At 50.0% G+C, this 15,316-nt stretch overlaps 1 protein-coding gene across 3 annotated transcripts in view; it reads left to right on the forward strand.

Moving 5' to 3' along the window:
* The window catches only part of IGSF21 (immunoglobin superfamily member 21), a 275,822-nt gene that overhangs the window by 247,122 nt on the left and 13,384 nt on the right, over window positions 1-15,316 (forward strand). For all 3 annotated transcript variants that reach the window (XM_032759092.2, XM_058443781.1, XM_032759093.2), the window contains one exon: window positions 12,384-12,499. In XM_032759092.2, the coding sequence (XP_032614983.1) occupies window positions 12,384-12,499 (116 nt within the window). The remainder of the gene's footprint in view (window positions 1-12,383; window positions 12,500-15,316) is intronic.

Below are 15,316 nucleotides of genomic sequence, written 5' to 3' on the forward strand. Positions count from 1 at the left end.
AAAAAAAAAAAAAAAAAAAAAAACTAAATTAAAAAAATAACAAATCACACGACAAAAATGAGGTGCAGCAGGGATAAGTGACTTGCCAAGGTCACCCAGCTGGTAGGTGTCAGAACCACGATACAATCGTCAGCCCTTGCCCTGAGCCCATGGAAGGTCCACTGCTGTGCCCAGTCCTGAGGAAGCAGGGGGTGGTGAAGAAAGGGCCCTCGCTCCTCCAGGCTGTCACAGGCCCTGCTCACCCACTGTCCACCTGGCTTGGCCACAGGCAGAGAGGGAAGGAGAGACCCCGAATCCAGTGCCATCCATCCATCGGATATAGGGAGCCCATGGCCAGGATGCCTCAAGAGCCAGACGGGCCAGGGGACGCTCCCTGCAGCAGCCTGTGGGTGGGGAGCAGGAGTGAGGGTGGAGAGAGTATTTCCTAGGGAACAAAAGTGCATTGGAGGTCCCAATACCTGGTTCATGGCAAGGCCAGGGGAAGAGGCCTCAGGCACTGGATCTCTGAGACACCGCCACTCTCAATCAAGCCCTGCCACCCTGGCCAGAGGTTGTGTTCCTTTGGGAATGAGGCCTCGATCTGCCTCACCCAGCTCTTTACAAAGATGCAATCCGAGAGATATTCAATCAAGCAAACGCAGTTCCATGTTCATTGCAGAACCTGAGTGATGGGTGCATGAATGTTCATTGTACAATTACTCGAACTTTTTGGTAGGTTTGGAAATTTGCAGAGTACAATGTCAAGGAGAAAAAAAATGCATCCCCCTCCCACAAAAAAAAATCCCCCTCCCACAAAACGCCCTTCTCTACAGTTCCTCCCCACTCACCCACGTCATCTCCCCTGGAAATTGCTTTATGAGGAGCAAGCGGCAAGAATGATTTACTTGCTCTCTGACTCAGGAAATCAATCCTAAAATGCTGATAGGACAGGAAAGACGCGGCCACAGTGCCCCCCCACCCCGGGAAATCTCCCGCTTGAAGGAAGGCTCTGAGCCAGGCCGTGAGTGCAGGGGGAGATAGGGGCTCTGTGGGGAGATCGGCAGGAGTGGCCCAGTGGTGCTGGGGGTGGTCCAGAGGCTGGGAGTGGCTCAGAGCACTGAGCTGTGGAAACACATGAGGCCTTCTTACCACTGAGAAATTCAGAGGACACGTGGGCCCTTCGACACCTTGTTCTGCACCTCTAACTGTCTGGATGAGGAAACCGAGACCCAGGGAGGGGAAAATGACGGCCATGTCACAGAGAAAGTCCACGGCAAAGCCGAGACAGAATCTTCAGCCCCCTGACTCTCGGTTGACACCTCTTCCCCAGACACAATAATAAATTTAAAAAGCCGTAACAACTAGAATTGCCTTTCTGCTGGCTAAGTGGCAGTACTTCATTCCCCACCCTTGCATGAGACAGCCACCCGTGCCATCTTCATTCTATGGGTGGGGGGTGGGGGTGGGCAGGAAGCCATCAATGGACTCAAGGGCACACGGCTTCTAAGCAGAAGGGCTGTGACCTCGGACCCAGGTTTCCCAGGCCCTAGGTCTTCAAGGCCAGGGTTAAGCTCTGTTCTAAGCCTCAGAAAGCCAAGGCCTGTACACAGTTTTCCTGGAAGGGACAGAGGTTTTGCACGCTGGGGGAAGATGAAGAGGGGTCTGCCCAGAGCCTCCAAGCCCAGCCCACTGCTCTCTGCCGGGAGGACGAACAACAGCTTATAAGGAGCTGGTGCTCTGCCACTGGCCAGTTCTTCCATGTGCCTCCCTACCTGCCTCCCCAAGCTTCCGTGGGCTTCCAGAGGCTTCTCTCATAAAGCTGCAAGTATGGTACCTGGTGAAATTGCCCATGTGTGTAATACTCACCTCTCGGATATATTGAAAACATCCCCCAAATTGGCTAGCTTTGCTGCTTTTTAAAACAGATTCATAGCCGGGCGCGGTGGCTCACGCTTGTAATCCCAGCACTTTGGGAGGCTGAGGCGGGCGGATCACGAGGTCAGGAGATCGAGACCACGGTGAAACCCCGTCTCTACTAAAAATACAAAAAAATTAGCCGGGCGTGGTGGCGGGCGCCTGTAGTCCCAGCTACTCGGAGAGGCTGAGGCAGGAGAATGGCGTGAACCCGGGAGGCGGAGCTTGCAGTGAGCCGAAATTGCGCCACTGCACTCCAGCCTGGGTGACAGAGCCAGACTCCGTCTCAAAAAAAAATAAAAAAAAAAAAACCAGATTCATATTACACTCCATAGATTTCATCTCTGCAGACACGGCACCTGTCGTGGGGCTTAAACACATTCTCTCTATTGCCACATAAACTACAGAGCGGAGGCAGTTGCAGGCAGCGGCCACCCACAGGCTGCGGGGCAGGCTGCTTCCAGCCAGCAAAACTCCAGGGGCAGAAAGGGTCTGCATGGGCCTAGAGGCCTAGGGGGCCAATCAGAAAACTGGCGACATTGACAAGTAGCCAACCAAGCCATAAGTAGAAAGTTGCACCGGTTGTGGGGAGTGGAGCTTTGGGGATTTGAAGTCCTTTGACCCAATCAGCGTATAGGGCCAGGGAGGCTCCAGAGGGTTCTCCCCTGTGCCCCTCTGCTGAGGCCTAGGGTAGCCTGGCTAAGCTTCTCCAATTCCCCCAAGCCTTTCGTTTTCTATCAGTAATCATCTTCGCTCCTGTTTACTGAGCACCTACTATGAACCAAGCCCCTAGTTCACATAATTGCACCATAAAGTAGTTCTTAGGACCCTAATTTAGAGATGCACTAACTGAAGCTTAGATAGATTAAAGCAGCGGTCCACATATTTGAACTTGTATTAGAATCTCAGGGCTTGTTAAAACTCAGGGTGGGGACTTCTGGACCCCACCCCATCCCAGGTTGGGCAGGTCTGGAATGGGGATCAAGGACTTGTGTTTCTAATAAGCTCCCAGGTGATTCGGATAAGCTCCCAGGTGGTCGGGATAAGCTCCCAGGTGGTCCGGATAAGCTCCCAGGTGGTCCAGGGAACACACTTGGAGAACCACCAGGTTAAAGGACTAGTCTTGAAAATAGTGCTAGAATACAAATCTAGATCCAACACAAAACCTCTGTGGCCTGGGCTGCCCACCACCCCTTTCTTTACAGGTGTGCGGCATTTTATTTCTCCACCAGCAATAGCCTCGGTTGGGTCCGCTCCACCCAGCTTCACTGACTCACTGCCTAGAAGGCTGCCTTCCCCGTCTGCAGCACCCGCCTTGTTCCCCCAGAGCAGCCAGCCAGAGCCTCCAGTTGGGGCCGTTAATTTTATCTTCTACCACTTCGAAAGCACAACAGCTGGCAGGGGAGGGGCAAGGCAGGTGAGCGGGTGCTTCCAGGCACCTCCCTGCAGAGCAGAGGCAGTGTGGGTGGATGATGCCCACAGCCACTGGAATCCCTCATGAACCCGCTCCACTCAGAACAGCCCCCATCTCAGATTCCAGCAATGACCTGGACCCCAGGCCCCCCACCCCTCGCCACTGCACCAAGCACAGGAGCTCCCATGGCCGCTTTCAAGTTTGGGGGTGGGGTTAGATTCAGCTCAGCAGCTGCCACATAAAAGGGCCCATTGCAGCCCATATAAGCACAGACGCAGCGTTTATCTCTCCTGTCACTGACGGCGGCTCCATTTGGGGGCTTTTTGTGGTTTTTTTTTTTTTTCCCTTGGCTGCTGTTACTACTCAGTTCAATATTTAATTTTCCCATAAACCAAAGAGCTGCACTTTTTTTTCCCTCTCTCTTTTTCTTGCCAGGGACACCCTCCCACTGGTGTGATCTGTCTCTTCGGGTCTCTGCTGGGAGAGAGGGGCTTAGGATGGGGCTGGAGATTTCAGCCCTTCCAACTTGGGCAGGGATTGGAGGGAAGGATGCCTGGGCCCTTCCCCCCAATACATTCACTCATTCACTTGGAAAATAAGTATCGAGCAAATCCTGGTGTGCCAGGCTCTTGGGTGCGGCCACAGGTAAGAAGCCTTCCCTGGCCTCGTGTTGCTTACACTCTAGTGAGGGTGTCGGAGGAAAAGAGATGTGTGTGAACCGATATGTGAGATAATTATACACTGTGAGGTGCTCTATGAAGAAAATATGCAAAATGCTGGGGCCCCAAACAAAAGAGAGCTTAGCTCAGATTGAGGGGTGACATTTGAGCTGAGACTTCTTGAAAGTCCTGACAAGCCTCAGCCAGGCTAAAAAGCTGAGTGAAAGACTTCAGGCAGAGGCAGCTGCAGATGCAAAGGCCCTGTGGCTGGAAAGAGCTGAGTGTGTTCATAGACCCAAAGAGAAAAATGTCTCAGTGTGTTTGGCGCATGGTGATGGGAGGGTGAGTATTGGTCAAGGTGTAAATGTTGGAGAAGGGAGCAAGGTCTACAGCACTGCAGGGTCTTCTGGAATTTTCTTCCACAGACGGGCTATGTTCTTTCCTGTGCTGGGAGAAATGAAGGAAACAAACAGACCTTGAAATTGAACCCCTATTACATGGCTGGGCGACACTAGCTCTGAGGCTAGGTGGAAGAAAGACAAAGCTCCAACTTCCAGGGAACATGCACTCTAGTGGGGAGGCAGATGTTGACCCAGAACAGAATAACAAGCAGCAAGGAGTATGAAAAGCACAGGGTGCTCCAGGCACCCAGAGGAGAGGCTCTAACCCCGTCTGGAAAAACCTGGGAAGGCTGCCTGGAGGACGCAACATCTGAGGCCAGCCTTAAAGGATGAGGTGGAGTTAATCAGCAGAAGGCCCAGTGTGTGCAGGGCACAGAGGAGATGAGCAAAGTGAAGAGGGAACCACAGGCAGCTCAGCATTGCCGAAGCAGGGAGGGCTTCCCAGAGGAGGTGCTCTTTTGAGCAGGTTCTTGAAGGAGCAGAGAGACAGGCTAGTGGAGATGATGGGGAAGAAACTAAGATGTGTGGAACCAAAAGAAAAAAAAAGAAAGAAATTAAAGTAGGGAACGTGGAGGGACATTTATATTCATGGACATTTTTATATTAAGAAGGTGGTTTTCTTCTTTTGTGAAATATGGTGTAATGACTAAAAGCTGATTGAAAAGGAAGGCAGTCAATAGAGCAGGCATGCTGAGAGGAAAGAATGGATTTTTTGCAAACAATATAATTTTGAACTTGTCTCTCCCCTCCCCCATCCTTCCCCCAAACCTAATTGATTACCACCCCATGATGAATGACACTGGGAGCCGGAGTGTGCTAAGCACCTTAGTAGAGTGTTACCCAAGGAGCTGGAGAGATTTTCCCTTCCTCGAGACAATGGTTACTCCTGGGAGGGAAAGAAATTCCCCTATACCTTGTTCTCAGCCAAGAGAGGGGCATGGGCCGTTGGAGAGATAATATAATTAAAGCTTTCCTGTTTGCTCAGCACTTTGCTATCCTTACAGAAGGTTTATGTTTATTTTTCCATTTGCTTCTCCTCTCAAAAACCCTGGAAGCTGAGAGGCTGGCAGGGTATGTCTTATTGAACTCATCTGATAGATGGGAAGACTGATGACCAGAGGCATCAACTGATTTGCCCAAAGTTCTATGGGATGTTGGGAGCAGAGCCTGGGCTAGAACCTTAGTCTGACTCTATTAGAGCCAGCACCCTGGGAGAAGTGGGAGCGGACCTCATGGAAGAGAATTTAACTCTAGTACTCACAGTTTGACACAGGCGTGGGGCAGATTTCCCTCTCCAACAATTCTGAGATTTATATCAGATCAGGTTTGTGTTCCCAAATTTCAAAGGCCGCGGGATGATTTACAGAGCAAAGAGGAGCTGCCGCATTGTCTCCAAAGTGAGTTACGATGACCGAAATAAAGTTCTGCTTTCAAGATAAAGACAGGCAATATTTCAGAGTTAATTTCATAAAACCGATCATCCGACCATTACCTCCCTGTGTCGATGTTAACTGTTGAGTCTAAAATAACTTCAACTCCTGCTTCCCTTGGTGGCCATGGAACAGGAGTGATGGAGGTTGGCTGTGACATGCAGCTGTGTCAGATGGAAGCCACTTTACCTTTCCCGATGCTAGAAAAAATTATTCATGGAAACTTCTAGCAGCAATTCTCTCCTCTGAAGGCAAAATAAAAAAATAAACTAGAAAATCAACTGGTTTGGTTGGGGGTGGGGGCAGGGATCGGTGGATTTAAGGGAGTTTTGTGGTGGTGTCCTTGGTTGATCATCACCGTGGACTTATAGAATGGGGTCAGCCTTTCCTACCACCCAGGTCTGGTGTTACGCAAGTGGAATAATGTATCTGTAAGTAGTTTGTAAATTACGAAGCTCTTCCCATGTCTAGACTCTTTTTTTTTTTTTGAGACGGAGTTTCACTCTTGTTGCCCAGGCTGCAGTGCAATGGCACAATCTCAGCTCACTGCAACCTCCGCCTTCCGGGTTCAAGCGATTCTCCTGCCTCATCCTTCTGAGTAGCTGGGATTATAAGCATGTGCCACCACACCCAGCTAATTGCATATTTTTAGTGGAGACACGGTTTCTCCATGTTGGCCAGGCTGGTCTTGAACTCCCGACCTCAGGTGATCCGCTTGCCTCAGCCTCCCAAAGTCCTGGGATTACGGGTGTGAGCCCCTGCACCTGGCCTAGATTCTTACTATTACTACTACAATTACGACTACTTTTTATTCTTCCCCAAGCAAAATATGCCTGCTTGGTGTCCCTTCACCTTAGAAGGGTCATTTCAGATGAAAGGTGCGATGAGTGTGATGAGTGTGTTTACTCACCCACCCCCGCCACACACACCCCAGAGAGCATTGCACTGCCACAGGCATTTCAGAAAACACAGCCTCAAAGGCCACAAAAATGAGGCCCTGATGGTGGGAGCACTGGACATCATTGTCTATAGGTGATAACAGAAGAGTGGGAGGGAGATTGGTGAGCCAGGGGTCTTCGTTGATGATTCTTTGCCACCTGGATCTCCTGGAATACAGTGGCACACAGGCAGGTGGCCTCACCTTACACTGTTCATTACACTGTTACCTGACTTTGTATTTGGGATTATTCTTGTCCAGGAAGTCATGTAGAGTTGATATCTGTGTTCACAGCTGATCTTCCACCTTTGATTGAACACTTCCTGGGGCATGAGATCCATCCCAGGCATAGGGCACATAAAAAGCTGCTGGCTTTTGACCTTGGCCAGAGACTGTAACAGGGATGGGAATGACGATGAGAATGGAGATGGTATTGGGTTGGAGATGGGATGGAAACAGAAATGAGAATTGAGTTGGAGATGAGGATAGAGATGTGATAGAGATAAGTGTGGGGACAGGAATAGAAGTGGTGATAGGAATGGAGGTGGGATAGAGATGGGGGAGGAGATGGAGTTGAAGTTGGTCTTGAGATGGAGACAGAAATGAGGAGAGAATAAGGGATGGAGATTGAGGATGGGGAGGGATGGAAATGGAGCTGAATGTGAGGATAGAGACAGAGATGAGAATGGAGATGGAGTGGAGGTGGGGATAGAAATGGGAATGGAGATGAGGAGGGGGAAGGGGATGTGGATGGGGATGGGATGGAGATAGAGATGGAGATGGGCATAGATAAGAATAGAGAAGGAGATTGAGATTGAGATGGGGAGGAGATTGGGATGGGGATGGAGATAAAGATGGGGGAGGAGATGGAGATGGAGATGGGACTGGGGTTGGGGATGGAGGTAGATATGGGTTTGGAGATGAAGATGGGGTTGGGGATGGTAATAAAGACAGGGAAGGAGATGGAGATGAAGATGGAGTGGGGATGAGGGTGGAAATGGGGATAAAGATAAGGAAGCAGATGAAGATGGATATGGGGATGGGGATATGTATAAAATGGGGAAATGAATGGGGATGAGGGTGAGGGTAGGAATGCGGATGGGGATTGGAATGGAGATGGGGGATGAGGTGGGGATGGGGATGGGAATGAGGTGGAGGAGGAGGTGGAGAGTGGGAGTGGGGTGGGAATAGGAATGTAATAGGGGAAGCCTAAGTGAAGGAAGGCTGTAGACTCTGAAGCTCTGAAACTGGCTTTTGTTGGGCTATGCGGGTGGGAACTACGTACTTGGTCAAGAGAAGGCAAAAAGAAAAGAAGAGGGAGATGCTAATAGTGACGTGAAGGGTGAAGCATCTTTCAGGAGCCAGGGACTCCTGGATGGAGATGGCTCCCTGACTGCCGGCACTCAGAGCCCTCCACCAGGAGACAGGAGGTGAGATGCAGAGTGACATTTTCCTAGGACTCACTGATGGGAGGATATTGATGGGGAGGGTGTGGGAAGCCTGAGCTGTCCGTGCTGATATTAACAGCTCCGCTATGTCATCGTCCATACAACTGAAATCTGTTATTGTCTTATGAGCTTGATTAGCTGTACATATTGCTAACATCTGCTCAGAAATATAACGAGGGATGGAAACACAGCTCCAGTCAGGGTCTGTGTGGGTGGTGCGTGTGACTCAGGTGCAGATCTCCAGAGTGTGTGTGAATGTTTGGGGGGGGTGGGGGGTGTAAGCACCATACTGTGCAAAGAACCCAGGATTTGGAAGGCTAGGGGCCATTCCAGGCTCTGCCACTGACTTAGGGTATGATTGTAGCCAAACCTGTGCCTCTCTCTGATCTCAGTTTGCTTACTTATAAAATGGAAAGTCTAGACCAGAGTTGTCCAACAGAAATATAATGTAAACTACATATGTCACTGTAAGTTTTCTAATAACCACATTAAGATAAGTTTAAAAAAGAAAAGGTGAAATTAATTCTAGTAATATATTTATTAAACCCAATATATCCAAAATATTATCATGTCAACATGTTATCAATATATCTTATGCACTTCTTAAAAAAATTAAGACTTCAGTTTTATACTTACAGCACATGTGAACTTGAACAAACCACATTTCAGGTGCTCCCCAGCCGCATGGGGTATGTGGCTGCTCTATGGGACAGCCGAAATCTAGGGCATTTTCTGATCTCCTCACTAAACTGTGAATGCCCCAAAGGTACGACCATGTTTTATTCTCCCAGTCCTTAGCAAGGAGGCTCAAATAAGAATGTTAATAAGTCACGCTGACAATAAGCACAGCTAATATGTATTGGGTGCACTTTCAAAACACTTTGCAGGCACTACATTACTGAATCTTCACAAGTATCTTATAATTCCATTTTTCAGATCAGGAAACCAGGCTCAGAGAGGTTAAGTAACTTGCCCAAGGTCACACAGCCAGTAAGTGGTACAGCTGATCTTTGAAATCTGGCTAGTCTGATCTACAGCCCACCTCCTTAGGCATTGTCCTATACTACCTCCCTTATTCATAGTCACACAAATAATTAAAATTGCTACCCTGCCTTGCAGGTAACTTACATGTGCCATCACATTTACTCTTCAAAGCAAACCTCTAAGAAGCCAGGCATAGTGGCTCACACCTGTAATCCCAACACTTTGGGAGGCTAAGTTGGGAGGATCGCTTGAGGCCAGGAATTCAAGACCAGCTTGGACAACACAGCAAGACCCTAGCTCTACAAAACATAAAAAAAAAAAAAAAAAAAAAAAAAAACAGGTGTGGTGGCACACACCTGTGGTCCCAGCTACTCGAGAGGCTGAGGCAGGACAACTGATCACTTGAGCCCAGGAGGTCAAGGCTGCCGTGAGCCATGATTGTGCCACTTCACTCCAGCCTGGGTAACAGAGTGAGACCCTGCCTCAAAGAAAGAAAGAAATACAGGAAAGAAAGAAAGAAAGAAGGAAGGAAGGAGGAAGGAAGGAAGGAAGGAAGGAAGGCAGGCAGGCAGGCAGGCAGGCAGGCAGGCAGGCAGGCAGGCGAAGAAAGAAAAAAAAAAGGAGAAGCAATCCTCTCCTCTCAGGACAGTTCTAGGTGTCTGATCTCTATTTGCTCAGTGAAGGTAAGAAAGAATGAATGAGTGATTTTAAAGGAGTCGGCTGCCTGGTTCTGAGCCTCTAGGCTCAGAGTGTATCCTGGAGTGTATCCTGATACCTATTCACCTGCCATCATGAGCCATGCCAGAGTTTTGTGCTAAGCTCTAACTGCAGAGGTCACTGATCTTTGGGGTAACTGAGTAACTAGAGCCACCCACAGCACCAGTTCCTAATGGAACTGGATTATAAGGCATCCATGGAAGGTAAGCGAATGTTCCTGGTGGTTCAAATGTGTACTTACATCTAAAGGCACCAATAGATACAGGCTCCCTTTTTCTTCCCAAAGGTTGAGGTGGCTCAGCTTCATGTCAGAGGCTGGGCTCTGGAGTCAGACTGCCTGAGTTCAAATCCTGGCTCTTGTTCATACTGGCACCGTGAGGGAGTCTGAGCAAGTTGCTTCACCTCTTAAGTTTCCCCATCTGTAAAATGGGAATAAATAAACGCAGCTTGTAGACTGGTGGTGAAGACAGAAAGAATGCACACTCGTTAAGAACTCAAAACAGGTCCTGATTCCTAAGAGTTAGCCGTTGTGGGTTCTTGTGTGGGATCCAGGTTTTCGGTTGAGTTTTGGAAAAGTTAGATGGCAGAATCTGCAATTTCTAGGTAATTGACGTGTTCTGGTGTGTTTTTCCCTTCTTGGAATTCCTATCCCGCTTGCCATCTGTTTTATGCGATCTTATGCTTAATTACAATTCTCCGTCTATTGTTCTCCCATTGTTTTCTGTGTGCTCTGCTTCTCTTGCTGACAGCATGGGTTGGCTCCTTGAATGAATGAATGACTCATACCTGATTTCATTTCACTAGGCCTTGAAATAGAGTTGTCCATGTGTCTGTCGCCCCCACCTGACTGTGAACTTTGCAATGCTTCACCTGTTTCATCACTGGACACCTCCTGGCAGCACCTGGCATCGTTCCCGGCACCTAGTAGGTGTCAGGAAATGTTTGTCGAATTTAATTAAACTTAACTAGAGTGAAAACCTCCTGCAGGAAGGAAAGGCCCATACCTCTTTATTTTCTCTGCTTCCCTCCCTGCGCATGGCCCTAAGCTAGGTAAATCAGAATTGACAGCTTTTCCCAAGCAAGGCTCTAAGATTCTGGCTCCTGTCCTGCTGCTTATGAGGAGGTTAGGGAAATAATAGCAGAAATCACAATAATAGCAAATTCCTACCATATGCTAAGCCTTTTCATGTGCATTAGCTGGTTTTGTCCTGGAAAAATGTCTGCCAAGTATTAATATTATTCCCATTTAGCAAATTGGGGGACTGAGGCTCACGGTTTTGGTGACTTGCCCAAGCATGTGAAGGTGGTGGTGACCGAGCTGGGATTCAGACCCAAGTGTGCCTGATGGCCCAGTCCCTGCCCCTTGTGATGCCCTGCGGTGTCTGGGAGCAAGGGTTTTGACAAACCAGCCAGGGGCAGTGGATGAGGAGAGAAGAGAGGTTGAGTGGGTGGGAGGAGTGGCCAAAAAAATAAGCCAACTTCCAGAAAGGACAGAAGGGAAGACTCCTGGCCACAAATAGCTGTCCAGCTGCCCCCATCCGAGTGTACGGTACCGTCCTCCCTAGCTGACATTCCCGCTCTGTTTTCACTCTCTTCCAAATGCAAGTCAGACCATGTCACTGCTCTCACTGAAAACCTTCAGTGGCTCCCCATTGCTCTCAGGATAAAGAAGAACAACCCATAACCTGTGCTTTAAAGATAAATCAGCCCTCTGGTGGCTAGGGCAGAGGAAGGGGGGAAAGGCCCCAAAGTATAGCAGTTGCTGTTTTTTGTGATGTGAAGATACTCACTGTGACAAGTTACAGACAGTTAACCGCTGGTTCATAAAATTCCTGAAAATGTCATAACCTGCTCCAGCATGCCAGTTCAAGTCATAATCCCCCTGACAGCACGCCACATGCTCTGTGCCCTGCCCATATGCCCAGCCCCACTGGGCACCACATTCTCCCTGGCCTGCCATGCTGTCTCCTGGCCAACCTACTGCTGGGCCCTGGCACAAAAATAAGCCAGGTATGGTGGCACACACCTGTGGTCCCAGCTACTTGAGAAGCTGGGAATCTCAGGGCTTGTTAAAACTCAAAGCTCTTTCTACCTGCCACGCTGTCTCCCACCCACTCTTGTGACCTCAGATCACAGCAGCAATGTGGCTGCTTCAGCAGCATCTGCCTGGAACTCCCAGGCTCAGGCACAGTCCCTTCAACACACTGATGCCTCCAGGGATCTGATGCACTTCACACTTTGATCTGTGCCATCTCTTGATTCCTGTGTGTCTTCTGCACTAAACTGTAAGCTCCAGGAGGGGAGGGCTCTTGTCTATATTCCCAGCAAGGATGTCTTCCTCACTGTAGTGGGTGCCGATGGCACCCCCTGGAGTTTGGCAACATCTGCCTTCTCCCACCCCCAGCACCCAGCATGGACCTGGCCCATCTTAGGTCATCAGTGAACTCTTCCTGAATCTCCCAGTTGAGCCCTTGTCTTCCTGTGCTTCCTTTTGGGGCAGCTCCTCCCACCTCCATTGAAGTGGTGGCCGCTGACACACCAGCCCCCTTCAGCCGCTACCAAGCCCAGAACTTCACGCTGGTCTGCATCGTGTCTGGAGGAAAACCAGCACCCACGGTGAGTACCCCTGGAGCACCCAGCTCCTTCCTATCTGCCGGACCACCCTGCTTTGGGGCTGGTCCAGCTGCAGGTGTCTCCACTGTGCCTGGAGAGGGAGTGGTTGGCCAGGGCTGACTCTGTCCCCATCTGCCTTGGTCTGATCCCGTTTACCCATCGGACCAGCCCAGACATCCCTGTGCCCCTGTTGCTCCCCGTCTCCCCATGCTGAGAACCCCCACTCCTCCTGGAGGGAGAGTCCTAGAACTTCACAGCAGGAGCAGCCTTTCAGGGAGCCCAGGATCCAGCATGCCTGACCCCAGTTATTGAGTCCCACGGAGACAAATGAAAGGGGGCCCTGAGAGGAAAAGGGGCTTGTCCCAAGTCACCATGGCACTCCTGATAGAGCTAGGTCTCAAGTCCGTGTCTCAAGCTCCAGGTTCACTGGCATTCCCAGGAGCCCATGTGATCAGCAGGAAGTCCATCTGAAAGAAGGAGGGAGAGGATGGAAGGGAGAGAAGGAAGGGAGAAAGGGAGGTAAGAGAGAGGAAATTCCTTTTTGACCAACTTGTTAGACCCAATGTAGTTTCTTTGATATTTGTCAGTGGAGTTCACGAGATTTTTTATGACCTCTTGAAGGGGGTGGGGTAGGAGGTGCAGCATCCAGAGAGCTGGGGTCCCGGCCCTGCTGTACTCCCAGAACAACCATGAGCAGGGAATCCCCCCTCCCCACCTCTGCCTCTGTTTCTTCAAGGAAGTTGAGGGGGCTGGACAATATTCGTTTTTCAGCTTTTTTAGTAGCACCAGGACCCTTTTGGTCTAAATGATATACAGGGAAGCCTCATATATATGACATTTAAAAGTGAAGAGAGGCCAAGTCACTCTCATTGACATGTGAAGCACCTCTTTAGAACCCGTAGGCTTCCATGAAACCTGTGTGGAGAACCTTCGGGCTACGTATCCTTTCAATTTTGACATTTTATAATACTTTGGGTCTTGATCCTATGAGTTTCATACAGTACTAGGATTTAGCAAGGTGTGGAGCTAGAGCAATGGGTACATAGGGTTACAGTTCAAGACGGGAGCCAAATGGTTCCCCTCATTCCAGACCCAATTGTCTCCCAGGCATGGTCCAATGGTGCGGCCTTGGGAATCTAGGCCAGCCCTGCCTTGGGACCTGGGGCAGGTTGGTAAATGGGTCTGTAGAGGTCCAGGACAGGGCAGTAAGCAGGTGCACAGAGACACAGGTAAGGCAGCGGGCAAGGGCACAGGTATGCAGAGACACAGGTGAGGCAGTGGGCAGGGGAGTAGAGACACAGGTGGGGCAGTGGGCAGGGGCACAGAGGCACAGGTGGGGCAGTGGACAGAGGCACAGAGGGACAGGTGGGGCAGTGGGCAGAGGTGCAGAGACACAGGTGGGGTGGTGGGCAGGGGAGTAGAGACACAGGTGGGGCACTGGGCAGGGGCACAGAGACACAGGTGGGGCACTGGGCAGGGGAGCAGAGACACAGGTGGGGCACTGGGCAGGGGCACAGAGACAGGTGGGGTGGTGGGCAGAGGTGCAGAGACACCGGTGGGGTGGTGGGCAGAGGTGCAGAGACACAGATGGGGTGGTGGGCAGGGGAACAGAGACAAGCCTCAGTCCCTAGGAAGTGGACCCAAAAAGGTAGCTTCAAAGCCAGTTGCTGAAAGCAGGACGTGACCCCAGATTTTCCCCTTTGGAAGCCATGGACAGGTCTAGTCTCCCTAAAATCAGGAAAGCTGTTTTTTTCTCACAAGGAAAAAGTCCTTTCCTGAAAGGCACAAAGAAAGGCTTTTCACAGCCCAGGGGCTGCAAGAAGACCCCTCCTACCCAGCCTGTCTGCCTACCCAGACATTTGTGACACGGCAATAAAACATTCAGATACAGACATGCAAAAGAACCTCATCTCCCCAAATCCCAGGCATCTTATGTTTGCCTGAGACATCAGAACTTTAAAGTAATTCTTTGATATAAATTGCAAACCTGCATTTAAAGCACTTTTCAAACAGACAAAAGAAAAGAAGAAAATAAATGGGGGAATTAAAAAAACCAGCGCAGGCTATCATGTGCATAAGAGATTCTTTGTTGGCATTATGAACTCCGACAAAAATCCTACATTTCATACCTCCCATCCCCTCCCACCTCCTTCACCCCCCTGCAGCCCCTCCCTCCACACACTTTCCTTCCGCTCCCCCACCTGTGTCCCAGAGAGCTGCATCCCACTCTTCCCTCTCCCGCCCCCCTATCGATTTATTTATCTGATTTATTAAAAATACTCCCAATCCCCTCAGGCCTCTGGGCACATGTACCAAAATAAAAAGACAGCAAATTAAATTAAATGCCACCTCGCAAAACTTGAGTTCCCCATCAGCAGAGAAAGCGAGGAGATGCTTGCTCTCACCTCATCCCCGCACCTAGCTTCCTCCCACACATGCACCTGTTTTCCGCCTTCCATCTCCAAAACGCACACCCACAGAGATTCTTTCTTCCCTGATCCTCTCCCAACATCTCACTTAATCTCCGGTGCCTTCCATTTTTCCCTCATCCCCATGCCCTCCCTGAGTGGGCATGGACCATACCCTTGGACCCCAGGTGGCTGGCCATGGTGTAGGCCAAAGTCCCCACTTCCCACGTGGTTCCACTGACTCATCCAACAGCCCCATGAAGCAGGTGTCTTATTCTTCTCTTAACAAGTGAGGAAACTGAGGCTCAAAAAACCTCACCAGTTGGTAAATGATGGGATTGGGCTAAGCCTCTGCCCCAAGGGCCTGCATGTGTTCCCATTGTACCACTCTGGCTCATAGTTCTTGGGGGTG

Source organism: Hylobates moloch, unplaced genomic scaffold, assembly GCF_009828535.3.
Source record: "Hylobates moloch isolate HMO894 unplaced genomic scaffold, HMol_V3 SCAFFOLD_9, whole genome shotgun sequence".
Classification (NCBI taxonomy): domain Eukaryota; kingdom Metazoa; phylum Chordata; class Mammalia; order Primates; family Hylobatidae; genus Hylobates; species Hylobates moloch.